The following is a 27277-nucleotide window of genomic DNA, read 5'->3' as shown; positions in this document are numbered from 1 at the left end:
CAATAGATTAATGTGTCCGTCCGTCCCCTTTCAATACTTTAACGAAGTGAAAAATTCCAATGTTCCTACCAGCCCACCCTGCAGGGACCTGTTTAAGCACTGATGGTAAGACCCCATGTCCTGGTAGCACGATCCAAGTTTTTGCAGCAGAGTATTCAAAATGTTCTCAGAGTGAGCAGCATTCACCAGATCATCAGCATCCATAACATGGTAAACCAATAGGGAGCCATCCCTTCACTGCACCCAGGCATAAATCAGGCATAAATCAGCCTGCCATTTTATATGTACCAGATGATGGAAAGGTTTTCGAACTACGTGGTCAAACAATGTTAAATGTTGTAGATGCCAGAGGACATCCCTTTGCACCCCAAAGTGAACAGGAAATGCCTCTAACTGCCTACCACGCAGCTTTACCCGGGCCTGCCCACCAACATGAATGTCCTTAATGATTTGTCAGCAGAGGCCCAGGTTTCACAAAACACAATGAATAACATACAGCCCTGGCCTGTAAAATAGCAGCATAGCCTTTGGCCAGGTCAATAAAGCAGAGATGTTGGTCCTGTTGGAATTCCCTACACCTTTGCTGTAGAAAATTGGCAGAGAATATGGCGTCCATGCAGGATGGCCCCAGTCTGAAACCACGTTGGGTCTCCGCAAGCTTCTCCTCGGCGTGCCTGGCAAGGCGATGTTGAACAATCCTTACCAGGCACACTGAGGAGGGAGATGCTCCTGCGGTTATTAGAGTTTGTGCGGCCCTCCTTCTTGAAAATGGTGGCCACCAGGGAATCTTTTCATCCCACGGAAGCCGTCCTGTGGACCAGACAAGGAAACAAAGACACACACAACAACAGCCATCATTCGCCACTAAGTGGCGGTGACGTCACTACGACGCTTGTGCCAGCCCAGGTGCACTCCAAGGCCACGTGAAGTGTTGAAGGCTCGCTGGTAGGTCACGGGACAGAATAAGGTGCCATGGGTTGACTGCCTGAGATGACTGGCAGCTGCACCACCTGTGCCCCCTACTGTGACAAACTTGCTGAATTTTATCCACCCGGCGCTCCGCTCGTTGTTGTGAGCGTCGCTTCACTGCCCTCCACTATTGTTGGAGGGCGACTGCCTCGAACTGCCCAGGAGCGTCCTTCACGAGCCTCCTCCATCGAGGCCAAACTTTACACCGCTGGTACCAGTCTTCGGCAAGTCCACTCAGCTCCACATGTCCCTGACCGTATCAGTCCATCTCTTCTCTAGCCCGTGCCGCGCCCGTTTATTCCCCTTCATCCGGAAAAACAAGCTGCTTGGATATGCGGTGGCTGGGCATGCGGGCTACAGATCTTATTTATTCACGATGTACTTACAAAAAATTCCGCAGACTACCTACTGGATCTCCTCTCTGTTTCAAAGAACAAATTTCACCTTAGGTCTTCGCTCATTTACCAGCTTCACATTCCCTATTGCCGTACAAAAACTGGAGGAAGGGCCTTTGCTATTGATGCCCCCAGGGTCTGGAATGCTATTGCCAATAAACTGCAACTTGAATCACTACCTATGAGATCTTCACTCAAAACTGCTCTAGAGGAGTTGTACACCCCTAGCTGCCACTGCTATTCAGTGGCCTAAAATATGGCTCTAGATTTTGGTGTTTTAATTTATTTATGTAGTTTATTGTTAAAAATTCGGTCACAGTCCCTATGATCACTGTTACATTGTATTTATGGCTTTTATTTTGGTGATTTCGAAAACTTTTTTTGTTTTGGCCATGTTTTTGTTTATTGTACTACGGAGTTAGACTGATGGCCTTAATCTTAGTGGTCTTGTGGTTGTTGTTATTTGACTTGCATCCCACTGGGATTTTTGCACACAGCGTTGGTGTACAGTGCTATTTCAGGAATATTTTGATGTTTTTTTCCTGGATTTTCTGTTTGCACAGTCACATAATCACTTTAAGATGTTTTCTTGTTCATGTTTTTTGTTTGTTGCGGTTGCACCCGATTCAAGAGCCGAATGGCTCACAGGGCTATACCAAATAAATGAACTATGGACGAACTATGAACTACATGACCCAGCCAATGCAGCCATTCACCCACTCACACTGTAATAAAAAAACTCACAAATTCACTCACTCACCCAGTCTCGCTCACACATTCACCCACTCACTAAACAATCATTAGCGCAGTCGCCCACCCACCCACTCACTCTTCGACTCACACATTCACCAACTCACTCACACAGTCATTAACAAACTCACCCACTTACACTTTCACTCACTCACCCACTCATTCACACAGTCATGCACTCACTCACCCATTCACTCTCCCACTCACTCACACACGGATATTATTTCTAGACGTGCCCATGTCTTGAACAGATTCTCGCCGATTCTCGTGCTCCTCCTCTGCAAAGCCACGGCGATGGCTGGAGACCGTTAATTGGCGCATTTATCATCAGGTCACCACGAGGTGTCGCTCAGACTGCTGCGGGATCGCCTCATGCTTCAAATCGCTTTAAACTATTGTCATTGTAGTGCGTATTTAATGTGGCGCTGCACTCTCATGTTGTAGGAGAAAACATTTATAGAAAAATTAGATTTAATTAAGGAGAACGTGTTGTCTGCATTTATTTAAAATTGCGCATTTTGATGTGACGTCACATTTCTCAACCCCCCCCCCCCCCTCGTCACACATCGTCACAAATGTCTGACCCCCCCCCCTCCACTAGGTGCGTGACATGATATATGATGTCAAGCAATAGGCCGCCGCCGTCATTGTCCGTCCAGTGAGCCAGAGACGCCAATGTGTGTTACGTTGTGTAAGTTGCACTGCTTTCGCACGGTACGTAGCCGACCGTGCTCATCGGAGGTGCGGGGTCTACTGCTGCTGCTGGCCATGACGAAGAGGACTTTAGGAGATAGAGAGAGAGTTCGTTTCGTGCCGCTGTTCCTCCGCATCCGTTTGTAGTGACATCGCGGGATGTTACTGTGTAGTGCCGGCCCTAGAGAGGCACGGCGTGCGGTGTAACGACATCGCGGACACCTTAGTGGTGTGGGTGTAGTACCGGCCCTAGAAGGGCTTGGTCAGCACTGATTGATAGCGCTGGATGGCATCACGCTTGGCGTGCAGTGCCAGCCCTACAGGATAGGGTGTGGGAGTGCCGGCCGTAGGAAAGGGGTTACTAAAGGCCATGGCACTCTGGTTGATCCGAGAGGACACGCGACTGGTTAAGCCTACAAAGGGGCCCCAAGTTGGGGCTAGGGGTGGTTACGTGGTCGGGGTCCAGATCCTGCTAGACCAGCAGTCCCCAACCTTTTTGGAACCAGGGACTGGTTTCATGGAAGACAATTTTTTCACAGACTGGGAGGGAGGGTTGGGGCTTCATCATTGGGTCTTTCCCCCTTTTCAAAGAAGCTCTCCAGCGACGTTTGTTTTTTTACTCATTTTGGCTACTAGGGGTTGTCAGCTTGTGGGCTTACCAACACTGTGACTGAGACAAGTGCTCAGTGTGGGAAAGAGGCGCGGAACAGAAGTGGTAAATAAAATAATGGGCGGGCCACGCGCGGACTCACCGCTCACCTCCTGCTGTGCGGCCCTGTTCCTAACAGGCCACGGACCGACATGAAATAGGCATGAATACAAATACAAATAGACACGAATAAATATCTTACTGAAAAAAGTTACCGTATTTACTGTACCCCGTAATTACACACTCCAACCTCGAAGACTCCACATCACTCGGTGATGCGCGGTAGCAGTACCACGCCATTGTTTCAACACACACACACACGTGTTTGACGATCGCCGGACTGATGCGAACGTGAAATTACAAAACGCACTCGTTGGCGAATCGCACTTTGTACGTTTTCTGTTTTTATTCCTGGGGTTATTAGTCGTGAAAAATGTATATAGTGCTGTATTTTCATTATTAAAGTTGTATTTGGTGTATAATGTACTGTTTCTAACATCAAGACACTGACATTAAGCATAGCTACCTTTTTTTGTCACGCACATGGTGCCAATTGCCGAACTTTTGAGCAGTTTTAGCAGCTTGGCCGGATCAGCCCGGGAATGCCGGATAATGTTGGAAGCAGCCGGATAATCGCGTGCCGGATAATCGATGACATCATCAACTATCGCTAAAATGTCACTATTTAAAAAATACATCGTGGACATTTCCTCCATCGTGTCTCGTTTTCGGAGCTGAAGCTTATCCAGAAGCACCGTCTTCGGAGCGAAGTAGACGATCCAGGAACTTGAAGCCAGCTGACCTGTTGCAGACATCCTTAGCCTTTTACATATATAGATATACGTCGCTTATGCCAGGCCAGGTGCACTTGGAGGTCACGTGATAGTGTGAAAGGTGCACTGTTGGCAGGTCACGGGACAGACCCTGCAGGTGCCATGGGTTGACCGACTGAGATTACTGGCTGATGCACCTGTGGTGCCACGACCACGGAGCAACTCCGCAAATGCTGCAATCTCCTCCCGGCCCCGACACTAAACACACAGCGCACCCACGTAGTGTCCTGACGGGGGGGTTGCCTGGCACATCAGGTTTGAATCCGAAGGGCCCTCTAAAGGGAGAGTCCCACGGTTTCCCGGTGCCAGAAGATTGGGTGACCCTCACAGGACAGGTTACATTGCGGTGCCCCTAAATTGGCTTAATATTGTATGGGCGCAGAACAAAAAGGTTCACTGGGCCAACTGCAATGAGTTACTCACGACACTGGGAGAGGCGGAGGGTGCAATATTAGGCCAGAAGAGCAGCAGCAGATCCCGTGGCCCTCCATGCAGATGGCGCAGGTGAGCACGCGATTGGCTGCGCAGTACAATGCCACCCTGGGCCTTTGAAGTGAGGGGATTAGGCCACGGTAGAGACGGCGGAGGGGACAATGACGGGGGGCACGGGTAAGCGCCTGATTGGCTGCATGGTATGATGTCACCCTGGGCCTTTGAAGTTGAGAGAAGAAAGATTGGTGCCCCGGGAAGGTGAGGGCAGTTGTCTTCAACCTCCGGGCGATCCAGACCCCTCCCTGCTGTCCTGCCTCCTTGAGCCACTCACAGCATCCGTGTGATGCCAGCGAGTGCCTCTACGAGGCAGTGATAAGCAAGGGTTTCACTCGTCCTTCTCCCTCCGACTCTCACAGCGTCCGTGCGGCGCCGTGAGTACAGCTACAAGGTACGTGGTAGAACGTTTGTGTAACTGGGGCCCTAGGCAGAGTTAGGCTAGGCTCTCCTCATGAAATATTCCTCCTCCGGGTAATGTGTATTGGCGCCATTAATAAACTTTAGCACAGAGGATCTGTGTGGTGTGATTTCTGTGGGTGTGGGGAAAGTGTCGGCGTAGTGTGTAATTCGAGCATGTGTGTGTGTGAGGCAGCGCGGGTAGTAATTAATTAATGGCTCCTGTATCCGGAGAGCCGCGGGATTTCTGAGTGTGTGGGGAGAGCCTGGTTGGTCGTGCACATGACACTGCCTGAGTGAGGCCTAGCTGATCATGCACCTGGCACAGCCTGAGTGAGGCCTAGCTAGATTGTGTGCCTCGTGCAGCTTGAGTGAGGCCTAGCTAACAGTGCACCTTGTGCAGCCTGAGTGATGCCTAGGTAATACTGCACATGATACAGCCTGAGTGAGGCCTAGTAAATAGTGCACGTGGTGCAGCCTGAGTGAGGCCTGGCTGATCGTGCACCTGGCGCAGCCTGAGTGAGGCCTAGTTAATCGTGCACGTGGCACAGCCTGAGTGAGGCCTAGTTAATCATGCACCTTGCGCAGCCTGAGTGAGGCCTAGGTAATACTGCACATGACACAGCCTGAGTGAGGCTGAGTAAATCGTGCACCTGGCGCAGCCTGAGTGAGGCCTAGTTAATAGTGCACGTGGCACAGCCTGAGTGAGGCCTAGCTGATCGTGCACCTGGCGCAGCCTGAGTGAGGCCTAGGTAGTACAGCGCATGACACAGCCTGAGTGAGGCCAAGTAAATCGTGCACCTGGGGGGTGGGGGGGGCGCTGTTCAACCCTAGTACATGGGCAAGAAGCCGGGCATGTGTGACGAGTGCGGCAAGACGTTTTTCTCGCCCTCGGCCTACAAGTATATATATTTTTCTTTTCCGCTTGTGTGTTAATCTGTGTTTACCCCGGATATTTTAGAGATGGCAATTCTCCTGCTGTGTATCCTACTGCTGTCCCTCCCGGCCATATCTAGTGCCACACTCAACTCTACAAACAGCTACCCTCGTCACTTTGCGTTCATACTTGTTGCTTGATTTGCCACTACACCTGCTAATGAAACAGCTCATAGACACTTTTACACTCCTTCATTGTATCCTTTTAAACCCTATCTTTGTCCCATTACTTCACCAGCACTGCTTCCAAACTTCATTCTGCTCTTAAAAATAACACCATCTGCGAGCTACTGCTATTCGTCCAAGGTTCGCCGCTCTTCATCCTTTTACAGAAAATACTTGTGCAAACTATTAATTCTACTTTTCTTATTTCTGGGTGGTATTGAGCTTCATCCTGGCCCAAATGAAAAGAACTCGTATAATTCTGTAGATTTTTTTGGCAGGAAAGGTGTTGGTGTTCTACATGTCAACATCAGAGGGCTTGTGATTAAATTAAGTCAAATAAAACTAGAAGTAGCAAATCTTGACCCGGACATTTTTTGCCTAACAGAAACATTTCTCACTCCTGCCGTCAATGACCTGCAGATTGCGATTGACAACTACAACCTTTTTCGGCTTGACCAAGGATCTAAAGGAGGTGGAATTGCCATCTATGTTCGTAATACTATTGCATGTTTACTAGCTCACTCCTTGTTTCTTGTTCGTGTTTTTGTTTTTTTTGTTTTGTTGTGGTTGCACCCGATTCAAGAGCCGAATGGCTCACAGGGCTACAGTGAGGGAAAAAGGTATTTGATCCCCTGCTGATTTTGTACGTTTGCCCACTGACAAAGAAATGAGCAGTCTATAATTTTAATGGTAGGTTTATTTGAAGAGTGAGAGACAGAATAACAACAAAAAAATCTAGAAAAACGCATGTCAAAAATGTTATAAATTGATTTGCATTTTAATGAGGGAAATAAGTATTTGACCCCCTCTCAATCAGAAAGATTTCTGGCTCCCGGTGTATTTTATACAGGTAACGAGCTGAGATTAGGAGCACACTCTAAAATGGAGTGCTCCTAATCTCAGCTTGTTACCTGTATAAAAGACACTTGTCCACAGAAGCAATCAATCAATCAATCAGATTCCAAACTCTCCACCATGGCCAAGACTAAAGAGCTCTCCAAGGATGTCAGGGACAAGATTGTAGACCTACACAAAGTTGGAATGGGCTACAAGACCATTGCCAAGCAGCTTGGTGAGACGGTGACAACAGTTGGTGCGATTGTTCGCAAATGGAAGAAACACAAAACTGTCAATCTCCCTTGGCCTGGGGCTCCATGCAAGATCTCACCTCGTGGAGTTGCAATGATCATGATAACGGTGAGGAATCAGCCCAGAACTACACGGGAGGATCTTGTCAATGATCTCAAGGCAGCTGGGACCATAGTCTCCAAGAAAACAATTGGTAACACACTACGCCGTGAAGGACTGAAATCCTGCAGAGCCCGCAAGGTCCCCCTGCTCAAGAAAGCACGTATACATGCCCGTCTGAAGTTTGCCAATGAACATCTGAATGATTCAGAGGACAACTGGGTGAAAGTGTTGTGGTCAGATGAGACCAAAATGGAGCTCTTTGGCATCAACTCAACTCGCCATGTTTGGAGGAGGAGGAATGCTGCCTATGACCCCAAGAACACCATCCCCACCGTCAAACATGGAGGTGGAAACATTATCCTTTGGGGGTGTTTTTCTAAGGGGACAGGACAACTTCACCGCATCAAAGGGACGATGGACGGGGCCATGTACCGTCAAATCTTGGGTGAGAACCTCCTTCCCTCAGCCAGGGCATTGAAAATGGGTCGTGAATGGGTATTCCAGCATGACAATGACCCAAAACACACGGCCAAGGCAACAAAGGAGTGGCTCAAGAAGAAGCACATTAAGGTCCTGGAGTGGCCTAGCCAGTCTCCAGACCTTAATCCCATAGAAAATCTGTGGAGGGAGCTGAAGGTTCGAGTTGCCAAACGTCAGCCTCGAAACCTTAATGACTTGGAGAAGATCTGCAAAGAGGAGTGGGACAAAATCCCTCCTGAGATGTGTGCAAACCTGGTGGCCAACTACAAGAAACGTCTGACCTCTGTGATTGCCAACAAGGGTTTTGCCACCAAGTACTAAGTCATGTTTTGCAGAGGGGTCAAATACTTATTTCCCTCATTAAAATGCAAATCAATTTATAACATTTTTGACATGCGTTTTTCCAGATTTTTGTTGTTGTTTTTCTGTCTCGCACTGTTCAAATGAACCTACCATTAAAATTATAGACTGATCATTTCTTCGTCAGTGGGCAAATGTACAAAATCAGCAGGGGATCAAATACTTTTTCCCTCGCTGTATACCAAAAGAAATAAACTGAAACTGAAACCCGGCCGTCGTTTTGCCCGTGTGCCCGTGCCCGCGTGCTTGCACAGCGGATTAAAGCTGATCCTACGGGAGGGGGTAGGGGCGCATGCTTATTCATATGGCTATTTTTAGCGCGACCCGTGGTGAGCAGCGTGCACCAGTAATGGCACGCGCGCGCATGCAGCCACCTCCGCATTAGTGGTGGTGTACGTGGGGAGTCTGTGGGATAACTCCAGGCGGTGGTGAGCCAGCCACTAGCCATGTCCGTCAGAGAGGACGCTGCTGCATGGAGGTCGATCAGTCGATCGGCGGCAGCCCGGCGAGACGGGGCCGAGGAGGAGGGGGGAGAGGAGGACGGGGCCGTCAGCCCCCACACACAACCTGTGCCCCCTACTGTGTCAGCTCCGCTCGTTGTAAGCGTCGCTCCTCTGCCCTTCGCTGTTGTTGGAAGTTGGCGGGGGGGGGGACTGCCTTCAACTGCAGCGTCCTTCACGAACCTCAGTTGGGATCACACAGAAGAAGCACCAGCAGCGGCAACAGCAGCAACCATTGCCCCGTCTGGTGTGGAAACCTGGCAGGAGCCTCTCAAAAATTAGTCATGAGACTCGGTGAGACTTTCCCGGGAAGCATGCGGAACCATACGAAAATATAATCATAAATTAATTTTATCTAGCGCCATTCACGCTAACTGCAATAACAATGCTGTGAATTAATTATATATACGGAGAGTCTTTGACTTACAAACACAATTCATTTGTGATGCTAGTCCGCGGCAAGGTAAGGTAAAAGGTAAAAACAACGAGCCTACCTTTATCATATCTTTTACCTTACCACATTACAATCACTCTACCCTTACCTTTTACCCTTTAGTAAGGTAAGGTAAAAGTTAAAAAGCAACGAGCCTACCTTTACCCTACCTTTTACCCTTATCCCAAACAAAATTAACCTGTTACAGGGTAATTACCGGGGTACTACACATGAAAAAGGTTTATAACAGGTAAATGCGAGGTAGAGCGCTTTATTCGTATGGGATACTCTCGAATCGGGGCGTTGAAGCTGTCGACGACACCGTCCTCTATAACCTCCTCATCCCAGTCGTCTTGGTCGATGACGATCTCATCAACAACCTGATCAAGTTCGTCATTGTCGTCGTCCTCCTCGGACGAATGATGGGCAATCAGATCCTGCGCCGCTCCGGCCCTTTTAGACGGGGGACCTTCAGGCAGCCGGCCGCGATCCATGGACTGGATGTGGAGCGTCGACGACAGCGACTGGCGAACGCGCGTGAACTCCCGCCCGGCTCCGCTATTCGCGCGTTCGCAGGGCGCTGACGTCGCCGGCGCTCCCGAGTAGTCGCAGGCCATCTTGTAGTGGGCGGGGAGCAGCTCTTTGCGGGGAGACCACCACTGCACTGCGTCAACGAAGGCGCTGGCGGTCGTGACGCCCGTGCTCAGAAAACGATCGGCTTCATCGCCGTCGTCGATGGAGCTGCCGACGTTGCTGAACAGGGCGCTGAACAGCGACCCCTTCCGCCACGTGGGCAGCGGCTGCCGTCGGCGGGATCGCGAGCACGTCCGAGTAGCGATGCTGCAGGACAGAGCGGACCGTGGCCTTCAGTGTCGCCAGGTCATCTTCGTCTGTCGTTTTCGGCAGCTGTGGATTCCAGTAGGATGCCACAACGGCGGGTTCCTGAACCAGGAAATCGCGGTACCGCACCAGCTCGGCCTTCATCCCCATCACGGTCAAGGACTCATCGATCGCTCAAAGAGCGGCTTCACCGCGATCTCAACGATGGATCAGGTGCTCCATCGTCACCTGCACGAGATCCAATGTCGACTTGCGGTCCGCCGATAATGAGGTCATGACCTGGCGCGGCATTTGCAGGAATGCTGTCACGCCCTCGATGTTTGCCCACTGCAGTTCAGAGAAAGCACTGATGCCGATCACATCCCTGAAACCATGCCATGATAATGTCCATCGGCTCCTTGCTGGCGAGCTTGGCGATCTCGGCCTCGCGGCAGTACGACTGCCAGACGACCTTGCTGCGCCTGATATTGACGAGCGCCTCGCGCAGTTCGGCGTTGGTTGACTTGATCAGTTTTTAGAACATAGACACACAGAGGTCATGACCTGGCACAGGTAAACCGTATGGGTTGACAGGTATGCACTACTTACAATCAGTGAGTTTAAAAATGTATTTTATGTTGTTGTAGGTTACCATATGGATTTCAATTGTATCGTAGTTACAGTATTTTTCTATTGCAAGATAATAATGTGATTATTCACCAATGACTCTCTCGCGTACCAAACAATTTCACACATCTATAAATCACTGCACGTGGGACATTGCCCACGCGTATCCCCACCAGGGGAGGTCCGTGCGTACCCACCAGGGGGTGAGAACCACTGATTGAGACCAATCGGTCAAATGAAACTTATGGTGAGATCCCGAGCTCCCGAATAAACGGGAGTCAAAATCGCAATTAATTCATTAATTAATATTTTCTTGTCGACTCCATCCCACCGCGCACGTAGACACCGCGGTCCCACGTGGCGCGGATCGTTCTGTTGTCGTGACGTGTCCAAGCGCAGCGGCGAGGACGAACGCGCAGGAGAAACAGAACTTTGAAACTTTGATTAGCGGCACCGTGCAGAGCTCGTCGAGAGGAATAGATCGTCGTGTAGTTCGCCTTCGACAGACATAACACGACGTCGCAACGCAGTTTATGCAAGAACCGGGGGTCCCGCCATAAGGTTCATTTGATGTCATACACCTTCTCTCTTGAACCAAACACAACCCAAAATGAGCCTCGCCTTGCCCACTCACCCCATGGTGCCTAGGAGATGTTAACCCCCTCGCCTGGTACGCAGGAGGTCGTGGGTTCGATCCCAACCCTGACGCCTGCTGCTGCTGCTGTATATTTGGAGTTCGAGTCTCTCTCTCTCTCTCATCATCATCACGGTGGCTAGATGTTAACCCCCTCGCCTGGTACGCAGGAGGTCGTGGGTTCGATCCCAACCCTGACGCCTGCTGCTGCTGCTGTATATTTGGAGTTCGAGTGTCTCTCTCTCCTCGTGGTCACTGCGTGGATTTCTTTCTCCGGGTCCTGCGGTGTTTCCCCCTCCACATTTAGCATCAACGTTACGCGCTTAAACCATTTGCTTGCTGTATAATTCCACGTGGTGGTGATGATGGGGGCCGTCCATAAATGACGTCACGCGATTTTGGACGATTTTTGACCCCCCCCCCCTCTCGTCACACGGCGTCACAAAAAGTCAGACCCCCCCCTCAAATATGACGTCACAAAGCTCTGCCCCCCCCCCCCCCCAAAAAAAAAACAGGCTTCAAATCGCTTTAAACTATTGTCATTGTAGTGCGTGTTTAATGTGGCGCTGCACTCTGATGTTGTGGGAGAAAACATTGATTTAAAACGTCTATTTAATTAAGTAGAACGTGTTGTCTATGTTTATTTAAAGTTGCGCATTTTGATGTGACGTCACATTTCTCACCCCCCCCCCCCCCGTCGTCACACATCGTCACAAATGTCTGACCCCCCCCCCAACCCCTTAGGTGCGTGACGTCATTTATGGACGGCCCCATGATAAGCCACCCACTAAGTTGATATATTATTTGCGACAGCGCAGCGAGGTCGCTTCTGAAACAAAAGGAGATACGCGGCTCAGTGGGGGGGGACTTGTTCCACGCTTACTTGGTAAAAAAACACTTTAAACGAGTTGAAACTCAAAATATTAAACAACAATCATTAAATTTTGATTTAAAGCTTTCGTGACTGCAGTAATTCATATTCTTAGTTTTTTCGGTAAAGTCACGTTTTATATATATTTTGTTATTTTGTTGTTTCTCTTCAACGTGACTTTACCGAAAAAACTAAGAATATAACAATCATTAAGTTGAAAAAGCTCTGGGGTGGTGGGGGGGGTTGTGGTGGGGGGGTGTGGAGGGGGGGTGGGGGCGTGGCAAGGGGGGGTGGAGGGGTGGGGGTGTGGTGGAGGGGTGTGGTGGGGGGGTGGGGGTGTGATGGGGGGGGTGTGGTGGGGGGGTGGGGGTGTGGTGGAGGGGTGGGGGTGTGGTGGGGGGGGGTGTGGTGGGGGGGTGTCGAGGGGGGGTGGGGGGTGTCGAGGGGGGGTGGGGGTGTGGTGGAGGGGTTGGGGTGTGGTGGGGGGGGGTGGAGGGGTGGGGGTGTGGTGGGGGTGTGGAGGGGGGTGGGGGTGTTGAGGGGGGTGGGGGTGTGGAGGGGGGTGGGGGTGTGGAGGGGGGTGGGGGTGTGGAGGGGGGTGGGGGTGTGGAGGGGGGTGGGGGTGGCTGGGGCTGGGGAGGTACAGCCAAGAACAATCTGGAGGTTTCGCACCACACGCGTCTGTTAATAAACCCTCTGAGCTGGCAAGGGGCCTCTGCCCCAGGTTGCTCAGCATCCGATCGCTCGCGACATGGTGAGTCGTCGCAGGCCGCCCCATCGCAAACACAACATACACACATACAACACACACACACAACACACAAACACCCATACACACACAAATACACACAACACAAACACACAACACACACAAACAAACACCCATACACACATACATACACACACAACTACACACAACAACACATACACACAAACACAACAACACACAAATACACAGATACATACACACACAAACACATACACACACAAATACATACACACACAACACACATACACACAACACACAAACACCCATACACACACAAATACATACACAACACACACACCACACACACAAACACCCATACACACACAAACACCCATACACAACATACACAACACACACATACACACACAACACACACATACACACAACACACACAAACACCCATACACACAAACCCATATACACGCAACTACACACACACAACACACAAATACACACAAACACAACAACCGCCATTCGCCACTAAGTGGCGGTGACGTCACCACGACGCTTGTGCCAGGCTATGTGCACCTTGCGCTGTTCGGTGTGGATCACGTCCACGTGTGTCGTGGGTGTTCACGGCTCGGCGAGTGAAGCTGGCGGTGTGGGCCTTGGGGCCTATTGAGTTGGGCCCTGGGGCCTGTTGAGTTGGGCCCTGGGGCCTGTTGAGTTGGGCCCTGGGGCCTGTTGAGTTGGGCCCTGGGGCCTGTTGAGTTGGGCCCTGGGGCCTATTGAGTTGGGCCCTGGGGCCTATTGAGTTGGGCCCTGGGGCCTATTGAGTTGGGCCCTGGGGCCTATTGAGTTGGGCCATGGGGCCTATTGAGTTGGGCCCTGGGGCCTATTGAGTTGGGCCCTGGGGCCTATTGAGTTGGGCCATGGGGCCTATTGAGTTGGGCCTTGGGCCTATTGAGTTGGGCCTTGGGGCCTATTCAGTTGGGCCTTGGGGCCTATTGAGTTGGGCCCGTGTTGGATGCGGGGGGGGGGGGGAGCGGTGGTGCAGCGGTTAGCGCGCTGCGCCGCGAACCTGGCCTCCCGAGTTCGATTCCCGCGCACGGCCACTAACACCCAGTGACGATTATCTGAACCGGTCCTGGGCCTCCCCTAGGTCGACTCAGCCTCAAATAGGTAGTACCTGGTGCGGTGCGTAAAAAAAAACCATCGCCACTGGGGAGACAAAGGCGACCGGGCGTGGTGCTGCTCGCAAACAGCGACTTGTTCCAACATTCTGTTGAGGTTAAACCGGGGGGGATCTTTGATGATCTTTGTGTGGTGTGTGGTGGTGTCCGCGGGTCAGCAAGTGAAGACGACGTTTCTCGTTCGGCTGCTTGGGCCCGTGTTGGGTCAGCCCGAGTTTTGCAAGTGGCCAAATCAAGGCCGTAATTATAATATAATGTATATATTGGTGGGGGTGTCCCTCCTAATATATTGCTATAAAAAATTGGCTCTGCTATGTAAATAAAAACCTAGATTTGAAGCTTTCGTGACTGCAAGGATTCATACTCTGGTTTTATTCGGTAAAGTCACGTAGATAAAATAAAACAATAAAAGAAAACAATTAAATCACGACGTTTCAGAGGCAACGCAAGCTTCCGTCTTCAGGTGGAATAGTCACAGCAGAATATCTGTGTCATATATAATCCCGGTCGTCTCTGAACTGTGCTCCTGACACACATTCTGCTGTGACTATTCCACCTGAAGACGGAAGCTTGTGTTGCCTCCGAAACGTCGTGATTTAATTGTTTTATTTTATCTACGTGACTTTACCGAATAAAACCAAATAAAAACCTTGGCCACAATATCTAGACTTGTATTCATATAAATAAATGCATAGATTTCTGTTTATGTGATTGTGGTTATGGTTGTTCTTTATTAATCCCTAATCTCTGCCATTACATACAATGAAACAAGAAATGGTAAAAAAAAAAGTAGAAACGGAGCAATGTAATACTATTAGACATTATTGTAAAAAATAAATACAAAGTCAATCCCATGTGTTAGTGAATTTTTTAATATTTTAGGCAGGAATGAGTTTTCAAATGTAGATATATTTCTGGGTTGGGACCCCCAGACACCCTGGAAGATTTGGTCCCCCCCAATGTTGACTCCATGGCTACGGCCTTGGGCCAAAGTAACGTCAAGGGGCATTTCTGTGTTGTTGTTGGGAAAGCCGCAAATGCGCGTTCGTCCGAGACGGTGGTTGCCTTAAGTCATAAAAATAAATCCCGTCACGGTGTAGCGGGCACTTCGAGAGCTGCAGATTCGTCGCATCCTGGGCCTGGCGGGTGGTTACAGCGCGTGCGAATAGAGTTATAAACCAGGGGCCCTCTCCTAGATCGACTCGGCCTTCAAACGAGTTCCCAGCGCGAACTGTGCGAACGTCAACGGCGGAGAGACAAAGGCGGTCGGGCGTGGTGATGCTGGCCGCCCCATCACCGCTCGTAGGTGCTGTCCTGACGCTTCCCCTTAAACCCCACCCCACAGATCTCAACCCTAGCCCGGCTGACACACACCAGGACGGTTCCATTTTTGGTTAAGGAAATCTGGAGGGCGGTTAGGAACCGGAGGTGGACACCCCAGGCCCCCAGTGGGGGCTAAGGGATTGCGCAACAATCTAGGTCCCTCCAGAAGGTTCCAGAAAGTGGGCGTGGCCAGGGGCGGGAGTGCCCCTGGGAGCCCCGTAAGAGCCGGACCCCAGAGCGGCTCCGGCAGTCAGCGTCAAGCCGAAGATCGAAGAGCTCGCCTGAAGACTAGGACCCTGAAGATCCCCGGACACGACGTCCTTATCAGGGCCGGGTCTGAGTGGGCCAGTGGTCGAGACCCAGGGACGTTGGCTGGGTCGGGTCAGCCTCCCCTAGGTCCCGTTAGCTGGAGGGCTAAGATTAGGTGGGTCCCAGTGACTAGGGCACGTTAGCCCAGAGGCTACACCTCCTCAGGTCGTCGGGTGGAAGGGGCCGTTACCCCTTGGTGTTAGGGGCCTCGTGTGTTACCGTTATCTATATATATAAAAGGGAAATTTGTGAATGTGTGTCTGTTCGAAATGTTTAGCATACTTCCCGACATGCAACAAACTTGAAATTTGGCATGTGGGTAGCTTCCAGACTGTACGCAATGCAAAAAGTATGAGAATAGACTTTTGTATTTTGGGGGGGGGGGGGGGGCGCAATAATGGATATATTTTGCACAGCAAGTGAGCGGTGACGTCACATCTGCGATATCGCCCGCATGCGGAAGCGTCGCGCAGTCTGCCTGCTGAAGCCTCGGGCGGAGCCGGATAGTAAAGCTAGTTGTTAAATAAAAACGTGTTGCCTCCTAAGAAGACTCCACCTCCATACAACCCACTACAAATGCCACCGCGTGTCCCGGTCCCCTTATCCCCCATCTCCCTGTGTCTTCCACTTGTCTCTCTCCCGCGTGTCTGTGCCTGCCCGTGGGTGGCGCTGGCCATCCACCTCCTCGTGTGCCGGTGCCGGCCTTCATAGGTACCACTCGCCAACAGAAACTTAACCCAACAGTCTGTTACAGGCTATACGGGGGATCTTTGTCTTTGTCCGTGTCCCCCCCCCCCCCTCCCTATGCCCCCCGTGTGTCCCCCTGTGCTTGTCCGTGTTTCCCTCCGTGTGTCTCCCCGTGTCTTTGCAGTTAACATCTCGCCACGATGGTTAGGAGATATTCTTAGCTCTTTCGCCCGGTGTACATCAGGTTGTGGGTTCGATCCCGACTCTGACGCCTGCTGTATATTTCGAGTTTGCGTGTCTCCCTCTCTCCGTGGTGTTGATTTTTCTCCGGGTCCTCCGGTTTTCCCCCTCGACATTTAGAATCGACATCACGCGTTTGGAGTATTTGGCCGACGCTATACACTTCCACGTGATGATGATGATATCGGGCACTTTTTTGAGCTATCAATTACGACGGCCAGGTGGTCGCTTCTGAAAAAGATATAGCTCAATGGTGCCTTACCTGGTAAAATAAAAAAATGGTTTTGTTTTAATAGTGCTCCCCTCCACGTGGTCCACCCCCTGTGCATCTCCAGGCTGTGACTCTACACACGGATCTGGGGGATCTGAAGCTGGAGCTGTTCTGTGAGCAGGCGCCACGTGCGTGCGAGGTACGGGGTGACTCGGGGTGTACACAGCGTGTGCATGGCGCCTACACAGCGTGTCCACAGTTCGCTGTCTCTCCTCGTGTCTCCATTGCGCTGTCTCCCCTCCCCCCATCCCGTGAGCAGAACTTCCTGGCGTTGTGTGCGAGCGACTACTACAATGGCTGCATCTTCCACCGCAACATCAAGGGCTTCATGGTGCAGACCGGAGACCCCACAGGTACGGTCTGTTTTCCTGTAACGCCGCGTAGGCTTTTTAAAACGCGAATTGGATATAACGCGATTAATTTCTATTAAGGAACACGTTTCTTCGTATAACGCGGATGTGAATTGGATGTATATAACGTGATCGGGCGAACGGAGCTACGTCGCGCGAGTAGGAATAAGCGGTTGTAATATAGCTGCCTCGGCATAGCATCGCACAAGGCAGGATGCTGCTGGATGCTTCTAGGTTGTATACATTGTGATAAAAAAATTGTTTCATGAAATATGATAGAAAACCTTTTCTAAACCTGAAAATATGTTATTGTATATAATTAAGTGTGATTAAACTAAAATGTGTGTGTTAAGTGTAATTAGGAATGTGTGTGCAGTTATTATGTGGTGCGATTATTATTGGCTCGCATCTAGGGGTATGTGCCACCAATCGTGATAATATCAATGATTCTCGCTTTAACATTTATGATTCTCCGTTCAACATTTATGATTCTCCGTTCAACATTTATGATTCTCGCTTTAACATTTATGATTCTCGCTTTAACATTCATGATTCTCGCTTTAACATTTGTGATTCTCGCTTTAACATTCATGATTCTCGCTTTAACATTTGTGATTCTCGCTTTAACATTTATGATTCTCGCTTTAACATTTGTGATTCTCGCTTTAACATTCGTGATTCTCGCTTTAACAATTAAGTGTGTAATTAAGTAAAATCTTGGGATTCAGATCTCACCGCAGGATACAGTTCGTTATTACGAACTGTATCCTGCATGCTGCAGCATGCAATGACAGCCACTGGGAAGACAAATGCGGTTGGGCAGGCTCTAGTTATAGCCCTGGAATAGATATTATTCTGGTCGTGGAGAAATGACAATTCCTATTATGTATATCTTCTGAATGATCCTTTGGTTCAATACTTCAATGTAAAACCTTCAGAATTCGTTATCAAGTTTGTATGCGCCACCCAGATCTAATGGCACTCATGTATGGATGAGTGGATGTTAATAAAACATGCAACCAGTCATATTCCAAACCCCCTGACTGTTGTGCTGTATTGTCGTAGAACAATATTTCCTATCACAAAAGTTAACATTTAATTCCAGGATGCTTAAGAATGTTCATATTCATCATTGGCATTTGAACTTTTTAACTTTCCAGGCACCAGGGTTTGTTTAATTCAAAGAGTGAAACGGCAAGGGACATTCTTGTCTCTTTGCCCTGTATTTGCTCTCGGGTGGGCAGCGAATTTACGGTGTTTTGCCATGGGTCCTCCCTTGCTCTCTTAGTAATTGCTGGGTTACTCCTTGCCCATGCAAGAGTTATTCCTTTTTAGCCTGTCATGAACGTTTCCTCCTTTGCTATGTTGCACCATACCAAGGCGCTGTATGTCTTCTTACTCTCACCACGCTCACAGTCCGATAGGGGGCAGCCGGGAGAGTGAGCGGGAGATGTAGTGGTTAACCTGGGGTAAACCCCCCCCCCCCCCCCTGGGTGCCCCGTCACCGGAGGTAGAGACCCCAGACCCCCAAGGGGTGGGGGCTGGGTGCCAACGGTTCATTCCCGACCCTTCCAGACCCTTCTGGAAGGTTCGAGGGAAGGTGTGGCTAGGGGCGGGGTAAGCCCCAACTGGTGTATAAAAGCCGGTTCTCTCAACGGGACCGGCAGTGTTCGTCCACTCAAGGCCCGAAGACATGTAAAGACTAGTCCGCAACCTGGGACCCTCAACCGAGGCTCTTGTAAGAGCCGGGTAGCAGCGGACCCGCGGTGAGACCCGTACCCTGGCTAGGTCGGGTCAGTCTAGCCTCCCCTAGCTCCCGTAGCGGAGGACCCGCGAGAGCGTAGCCCCGAGTCTGTAGGGCACGCTATAAGGGAGGCTGTACCTCCCTTAGGTTATCGGGTGAAGGGGCCGTACCCCGTAGTGTTACATGGGCCATAACCCTTAGTGTTACGGCTATTGTTATTGTTATCGTTATCTGAAATAAACGCGTTGCCTCCAAGAGAGTAGTCTCCCTTCGAAGTTTATGCCCACAACAGCTATTTAGTTAAGTTAATTCCTGGGAAGCAAAATATTCAATGGCTTTAAGGCCCTCCTCAGGTCTGATTATTCTCATCATGCCTATCTGATCGATGTCTCTTGTATTGTTTACCTGCTTCTCATTCTAGTGCTGTATTGGCTTTGTCATCTGGTTTTCCCGACTTTTGGCATGCAAGGAATGCATATTTGTCTCCAAGGAGCCATGACATATCACACTTTATATACTTTTTTTCTGGAAAAGGATTTTATACTGCACTTCCCACGCACCTCAATCTTTGTTCAGCCTGCGTATGCATCTCACGTGTTATCGCGGAGTGTGCTTTACCGCTACATTATATACTATTTATTATAATAAAACATTTTCCACAATGCGGTGTTCTTCAGGAACGCAACTACTACCGCCACATTATAGGAGAGCACAGACTGTACTTCTAAAAGTTTATCTTCGATTCTTGCCACAAGCTTTTCTCGGCAGGAGGAGTAGTTTTGATGCCACCATGTAGAAAGGGCAGGATCAATGCCTTCCCTCCAATCTGCCGCTATTGATGAGCCTGTCTGTCCCCTCTACACACGTTGCTCGAACACCCTTATCAATCTTGATTTGAAGCTTACGTGACTGCAGGAATCCATACTCTTTGGTTCTTTCGGTAAAGCCACGTAGGTATAAACATAATAGTTAATTATTTTCCACGTAGGTAGAAAAATAATATTTTATTATTTTTCTACCTACGTGACTTTACCGAAAGAACCAAACAGTATTCTTGTTCTCCGTTTGACGGCCCGCCGGGCCCTGCGCACTGCAGCATTTTTGCCGAGATATTTTACGCATTCTGGGTGTCCCTCCCATTTTTCTCAACAACAAAAACAATCTCCCGAGAGCAGCCACCGCTCCATCCCCGGGGGTGGCTTCAGTATCCTGGAGAAATCCATGAGCTTTGAAGTTCTTTTTCACACATGTAGGGGCATGTCAGAAAGTTACGACAACAAACAGTACAAACATAATTGCAGTGCAAAGAATAGGAAAGGTAAGCAAATTAATAAAAGTATAACATTTCTAATTGTAATAGGTTTTACCCTTTTAACTGGCACAACAACTGACACCTTTAATAAAGGCATCATGTTTTAACTGTGCCAGTTAAAAGGGTAAAACCTATTCCTATATCTTGTTTCTGGCAAAGGAGGTCTCATAATGTAAATGCTCACCCCGAGCCCTCAATACTCTGATAGTGCGCTGTTTTTGAGTTGTACGCCTTTTGGCGTCTTCTGGTCCAACACCAATGGAGACTCGGCTCGAAGAAAAGCTGTCTCGGGTGTGGACCAATCAAATTCAAGGACAGTGCATATTATCAGAGTTGTCTTTTTTGTTTGCATTTTGACTGCTTGTGTTGTGGTTATTGCAAACATGATGCCTTTATTAAAGGTGTCAGTTTTTGTGCCAGTTAAAAGGGTAAAACCTATTCCTATTTCTAATTGTATTAGTACAAAAATTCCCAAGCTTTGGCAAGGAAACAAACAACATCAAAAACAGTCCCAGACCACACCAAGATAACACACAGTAGTAGTCCCTCAACAAAATTGCACGTTAAAATTGAACTATCCGTACTTCACGGGTGAGAATCAAAGTTAGAAATCACATTTGCAAATATAGTTGTATCCAATGCTAACCATCTGCTTCAGGGTATTTTTTTTTAAAGGAACATTTACAATATTAAGGGAGGAAACAAGGTTGTTCCAAAATGCCGGTGCTGCAACGGGAAAGGATTTGTTTTTACCCACTCCAATTCTCGTTCTTGGGATAGTTTAAAGGCAATCAGATGGACGCCTTGGGTTTGACAATGGGGATAATGAATTTACTAAGTATAGTGCAGAGTAAACAATAAGGATTTTATGGATGAACAAGGCCCAATGTAGATGTCTTCTTGCATCAAGTGGTGTGAGATTGGATTTTAAGTTGAGGTGACAATGGTGGATCCTGTACGGTACATCCAGTGCGATGTCCGTTTCGGTGGGCGCGTGGTGACACGGTAGCGGAGCGTGCTTGAGGCAAATGCCGAGGGGGTAGGGGGGGGGGGAAGATCACAAAAACGGGTGAAAGATCAAAACGTCGTCTAATGAGGAGAGCCTGGAGGCTGGGTCTAACTCGTACGGTGCACCTCTGCAGGAACCGGGAAAGGAGGAAACAGCATCTGGGGGCGCAAGTTCGATGATGAATTCAACGAACACCTCAAGGTGACGATGCCGTGTGTTTATGTGATGACGCAGTGTATGATGACGCAGTGTGTGTGAAGATGCAGTGTGATGACGCTGTGTGATGACGCACTGTGTGTGTGTGATGATGCTGTGTGTGAAGACGCAGTGTGTGTGTGTGTGTGTAAAGACGCAGTGTGATGACGCAGTGTGTGTGAAGACGCAGTGTGATGACGCAGTGTGTGTGTGTGAAGACGCAGTGTGTGTGTGAAGACGCAGTGTGTGTGAAGACGCAGTGTGATGACGCAGTGTGTGTCTGAAGACGCAGTGTGTGTGATGATGCTGTGTGTGAAGACGCAGTGTGTGTGTGTGTATAAAGACGCAGTGTGATGACGCAGTGTGTGTGATGACGCAGTGTGTGTGTGAAGACGCAGTGTGTGTGTGAAGACGCAGTGTGTGTGTGAAGACGCAGTGTGTGTGTGTGAAGACGCAGTGTGTGTGTGTGAAGACGCAGTGTGTGTGTGAAGACTCAGTGTGTGTGTGAAGACGCAGTGTGAAGACGCAGTGTGTGTGAAGATGCAGTGTGTGTGAAGACGCAGTGTGAAGACGCAGTGTGATGACGCAGTGTGTGTGTGAAGACTCAGTGTGTGTGTGAAGACGCAGTGTGTGTGTGAAGACGCAGTGTGTGTGTGAAGACGCAGTGTGTGTGTGAAGACGCAGTGTGTGTGTGAAGACTCGGTGTGTGTGTGTGAAGACGCAGTGTGAAGCCGCAGTGTGTGTGAAGATGCAGTGTGTGTGAAGACGCAGTGTGAAGACGCAGTGTGTGTGTGAAGACGCAGTGTGTGTGAAGACGCAGTGTGTGTGTGATCATGCTGTGTGTGAAGGCGCAGTGTGTGTGATGACGCAGTGTGTGTGATGATGCTGTGTGATGACGCAGTGTGTTGATGCTGTGTGTGATCACGTAGTGTATGATGACACAGTGTGTGATGACGCAGTGTGATCACGCTGTGTAATGGCGCAGTGTGTGCGATGATGTTGTGTGATGACGCAGTGTGTGTGTGATGATATCGTGTGTGTGTGATGATACCGTGTGTGTGATGATACCGTGTGTGTGTGATGATGCCGTGTGTGTGTGATAACGCCGTGTGATTACGCAGTGCGATGACACTGTGTGATGACACTGTGTGATCACGTAGTGCATGCGATGATGCAGTGTGTAATGACGTCCGTATGTGTGTGTGTGATGACGCCGTCGGTGATGTACTTATGCGATGACGTCGTGCGTTCGTGGGGGCAGCACAACGTGCGGGGCGTGGTGACGATGGCCAACAGCGGCCCCAACACCAACTCCAGTCAGTTCTTCATCACCTACGCCAAGCAGCCGCACCTCGACATGAAGTACACCATCTTCGGCAAGTGAGTGTCACTGCATCGTCGCCACCGCCACGGCCACAGCAGGAGTGGCCAGCGACACTCCACCACGGCCGTTGCGGTTTTGCCAGGCTAGGTGCACTTGGAGGCATGTCGAAGGCTTGCCCCGGTATGGATTTGTGTGTCTCTGTGTTTGTGGGGAGCGGTAGTGCAGCGGTTAGCGCTACGCTGCGCTACGAGCCCAGCCCACCCGAGTTCGATTCCCGCTCACGGCCAACACCGGTGACGATTATCTGAACCGGTCATGGGCCTCCCCTTGGTCGACTCGGCCTCAAGTGAGTACCTAGTGTGGTGTGTAAACTTCACCACTGGGAAGACAAAGGCGGCTGGGTGTGGTGCTGCCCACCCACCCTCTCGTGTGCCATGCTGGCCTTCATAGGTGCTCGCTAACAGCACTTGCCTCTACAGTCTGTTCAGGGTATACGGGGGGGGGGGTCTTTGTCTTTTTTTGTCTCTGTGTTAATGTGTTTGTGTACGTATGTCTTGTGTACCTCCATGTTTCTCTGTGTTTGTGTGTGTATCTGCATCTTGAGTGTCTATTTCTCTCTCTTGTCTTGGTTGTGTGTGTACGTGTCTCTGTCTGTGATGGTCTGGAGACTGGACGAGTTGGTGTCTCGGTGTCTCTGTGTCCCCCATGTCCCTCTGTTCCCATGTCCCCCATGTCCCTGTGTTCCCATGTCCCCCATGTCCCTGTGTTCCCATGTCCCCCATGTCCCTGTGTTCCCATGTCCCCCATGTCCCTTTGTTCCCATGTCCCCCATGTCCCCCATGTCCCCCATGTCCCTGTGTTCCCATGTCCCCCATGCCCCCATGTCCCCCATGTCCCTGTGTCTCCGCAGGCTGATAGACGGTCTGGACACTGGTTGAGCTGGAGAAAGTCTCCAAGTTCCCATGTCTCTGTCTCCACGTCTCCATGTCCCCACAGAGTGAGAGATGGTCGAGACACTCTGGATGCGCTGCAAGCGGTCTGTGTGTCTCTGTGTCTGTATCTCCATGTGTCTCCATGTGTCCATGTGTCTCGATGTGTCCATGTGTCTCCATGTGTTCATGTCCCTCCATGTGTCCATGTCCCCCGAAGGGTGATAGACGGTCTGGACACTTTGGATGAGCTGGAGAAGATCTCTGTCCATGAGAAGACATTTCGGCCGCTCACAGACGTCCGGCTCAAAAGCGTGCGCATCCACGCCAACCCCCTCGCTCCGTGATCGCCACCTCGCAACCACCACCACCACCGCCACCACCGCCGCATCCACGCCAATCCCCTCGCTCCGTGATCGCCATCTCGCAACCACCACCACTGCCACCGCCGCATCCACGCCAACCCCCTCGCTCCGTGATCGCCACCTCACAACCACCACCACCGCCGCCACCACCGCCACCACCGCCACCACCGCCACCACCGCCGCATCCACGCCAACCCCCTTGCTCCGTGACCGCCGTCTTACAACCACCGCCACCACCGCCACCACCGCCGCATCCACTCCATCCCCCTCGCTCCGTCACTCCGTGATGGTTGACGAGCAATAAAGATCATGACACATTCAGGAGGGGATGGGTTTCAATCCCTGGGCAAGGGTTAACTCTGCCCAGCATCATCAGCAGCAGCAGCAGCAGCAAATATCAGCAGCGGTATCATGATCAGAATGAATAACATCATCATCATCAGCAGCCGCAATCTTGTGTCTTCATTGAAAGTGAATGTCTCGCCCAGTGTCTCGATGTAACCCACAGCGTAATTGTTAAATGTAAGTCAATTCCTATTTTCACTCAAAACGTGGAACTCAACTTATTACAGTGAGGGGAAAAAAGTATTTGATCCCCTGCTGATTTTGTACATTTGCCCACTTGACAAAGAAATGATTAGTCTATAATTTTAATGGTAGGTTTATTTGAACAGTGAGAGACAGAATAACATAAAAATCCAGAAAAACGCATGTCAAAAATTTATAAATTGATTTGCATTTTAATGAGGGAAATAAGTATTTGACCCCTCTGCAAAACATGACTTAGTACTTGGTGGCAAAACCCTTGTTGGCAATCACAGAGGTCAGACGTTTCTTGTAGTTGGCCACCAGGTTTGCACACATCTCAGGAGGGATTTTGTCCCACTCCTCTTTGCAGATCTTCTCCAAGTCATTAAGGTTTCGAGGCTGACGTTTGGCAACTCGAACCTTCAGCTCCCTCCACAGATTTTCTATTGGATTAAGGTCTGGCGACTGGCTAGGCCACTCCAGGACCTTAATGTGCTTCTTCTTGAGCCACTCCTTTGTTGCCTTGGCCGTGTGTTTTGGGTCATTGTCATGCTGGAATACCCATCCACGACCCATTTTCAATGCCCTGGCTGAGGGAAGGAGGTTCTCACCCAAGATTTGACGGTACATGGCCCCGTCCATCGTCCCTTTGATGCGGTGAAGTTGTCCTGTCCCCTTAGAAAAACACCCCAAAGCATAATGTTTCCACCTCCATGTTTGACGGTGAGGATGGTGTTCTTGGGGTCATAGGCAGCATTCCTCCTCCTCCAAACACGGCGAGTTGAGTTGATGCCAAAGAGCTCCATTTTGGTCTCATCTGACCACAACACTTTCACCCAGTTGTCCTCTGAATCATTTAGATGTTCATTGACAAACTTCAGACCGGCATGTATATGTGCTTTCTTGAGCAGGGAGACCTTGCGGGCGCTGCATGATTTCAGTCCTTCACGGCGTAGTGTGTTACCAATTGTTTTCTTGGTGACTATGGTCCCAGCTGCCTTGAGATCATTGACAGTATCCTCCCGTGTAGTTCTGGGCTGATTCATCACCGTTCTCATCATTGCAACTCCACGAGGTGAGATCTTGCATGGAGCCCCAGGCCGAGGGAGATTGACAGTTCTTTTGTGTTTCTTCCATTTGCGAATAATCGCACCAACTGTTGTCACCTTCTCACCAAGCTGCTTGGCAATGGTCTTGTAGCACATTCCAGCCTTGTGTAGGTCTACAATCTTGTCCCTGACATCCTTGGAGAGCTCTTTGGTCTTGGCCATGGTGGAGAGTTTGGAATATGATTGATTGATTGCTTCTGTGGACAGGTGTCTTTTATACAGGTAACAAGCTAAGATTAGGAGCACTCCATTTAAGAGTGTGCTCCTAATCTCAGCTCGTTACCTGTATAAAAGACACCTGGTAGCCAGAAATCTTTCTTATTGAGAGGGGGTCAAATACTTATTTCCCTCATTGAAATGCAAATCAATTTATAACATTTTTGACATGCGTTTTTCTGGATTTTTATGTTGTTATTCTGTCTCTCACTGTTTAAATAAACCTACCATTAAAATGATAGACTGATCATTTCTTTGTCAGTGGGCAAACGTACAAAATAAGCAGGGGATCAAACTACTTTTTTCCCTCACTATATGTCTAAAGAAGGCGTAATTGTGAACCACTGCTGGTGAAAATACATTGTGGGATGAGAGGACTTGGAGCTAAGTAGCACGGTGTGTATCGTCAACCCCCCATCCCCTGTGACTGGCACAGGTGTGGGAAGGCCTTCATCCAGCAGTGGATCGACAAGAGGGATGTTAATTATGACAGTAAAAGCTCTGTTGTACGTCATCCATGGGGAATGGAGGGTGTCTGGGAATCAAATTTGCTGGTTATCTGATAGTTATACTGAGGTTCACCAACTTTTCCAAGCACATGAAACTTTTCAAGAAAGAAACTTCAGCCAACATTTTAACGATGTAAGAAAGAATATACTCTTTTACAGAGGTACTCACCAGTCAGTTGTAGAACATTACAAGTTGATTGTAGAGAAGCAGTAAAACCCTTTAGAGTATGCTGCGGTGGCAAAATCTTAATACCTTGCCTGGTATGTAGCATGTCATCGATCCTGACCCTGATACCTGTATATTTGGAGTTTGCATGTTCTCCCCGTGGTCGTGTGGATTTTTCTACGGGTCCTCCGGTTTTTCCCTCCACATTTAGAAAACATGCGTTTATTTGGCTCATATAAATTTCCATGTGATAAGCCACTTCGTTGGGCTATGAATTGTGGCCAGGTCACTTCTGAAAAACAGCTACATAGCTAAGTGGGCCTTACCTGTTAAAATAAAAAAAAATAGTTTAGATTTTAGTTATACACTTCTTCAGGAGGATCCTGCCATGTTGCTGTGTGCAATACCCATTAAGTAGTTTGCAGGTAATTGGGATGGTTGGCCAAAACCCACGCAGGACAGCGGGAGAACATACCGACATCACATTCCCACGCTCACTCAAACTCACGTTCTGCAGAGCAGTAGAATGTACAGCCTCCATACAGAGAAGCACCCGAGTTGGGAATCGAACCCCGGCCTATATTTGCTATCATGCACAA

General features: G+C 49.6%; 1 protein-coding gene across 2 annotated transcripts; it reads left to right on the top strand.

Annotated features, from left to right (window-relative positions):
• Positions 1-12811: 12811 nt before the first annotated feature.
• Positions 12812-26386, top strand: PPIL3 (peptidylprolyl isomerase like 3). 2 transcript variants are annotated; one of them, XM_076053075.1, is made up of 6 exons: positions 12812-12944; positions 16987-17061; positions 17182-17275; positions 21471-21538; positions 22794-22912; positions 24006-26386. In XM_076053075.1, exons 1-6 carry the CDS (start codon positions 12942-12944, stop codon positions 24130-24132), a joined length of 486 nt encoding a protein of 161 aa, XP_075909190.1. In that variant the 5' UTR covers positions 12812-12941; the 3' UTR covers positions 24133-26386. The 2 variants fall into 2 exon arrangements, with proteins under 2 accessions (XP_075909190.1, XP_075909189.1); XM_076053074.1 differs by lacking the exon at positions 12812-12944 and adding an exon at positions 13010-13500.
• Positions 26387-27277: the final 891 nt, after the last annotated feature.

This window comes from Petromyzon marinus, chromosome 59 (genome assembly GCF_048934315.1).
Source record: "Petromyzon marinus isolate PM22_M1 ecotype Great Lakes invasive population chromosome 59, UKy_Petmar_22M1.pri1.0, whole genome shotgun sequence".
Taxonomy (NCBI): domain Eukaryota; kingdom Metazoa; phylum Chordata; class Hyperoartia; order Petromyzontiformes; family Petromyzontidae; genus Petromyzon; species Petromyzon marinus.
Note: the sequence above shows the minus strand (reverse complement) of the source record. Positions and strands in the feature narration are given on the sequence as shown.

Excerpts from the sequence above, each read along its gene's own strand:
- PPIL3 (XM_076053074.1), top strand. The coding sequence starts at position 13,480 with ATGTGCACCTTGCGCTGTTCG. Across the intron at positions 13,501-16,986 it reads TGTGCACCTTGCGCTGTTCG|GCTGTGACTCTACACACGGA; the intron begins GTGTGGATCACG and ends GTGCATCTCCAG. Across the intron at positions 17,062-17,181 it reads AGGCGCCACGTGCGTGCGAG|AACTTCCTGGCGTTGTGTGC; the intron begins GTACGGGGTGAC and ends TCCCGTGAGCAG.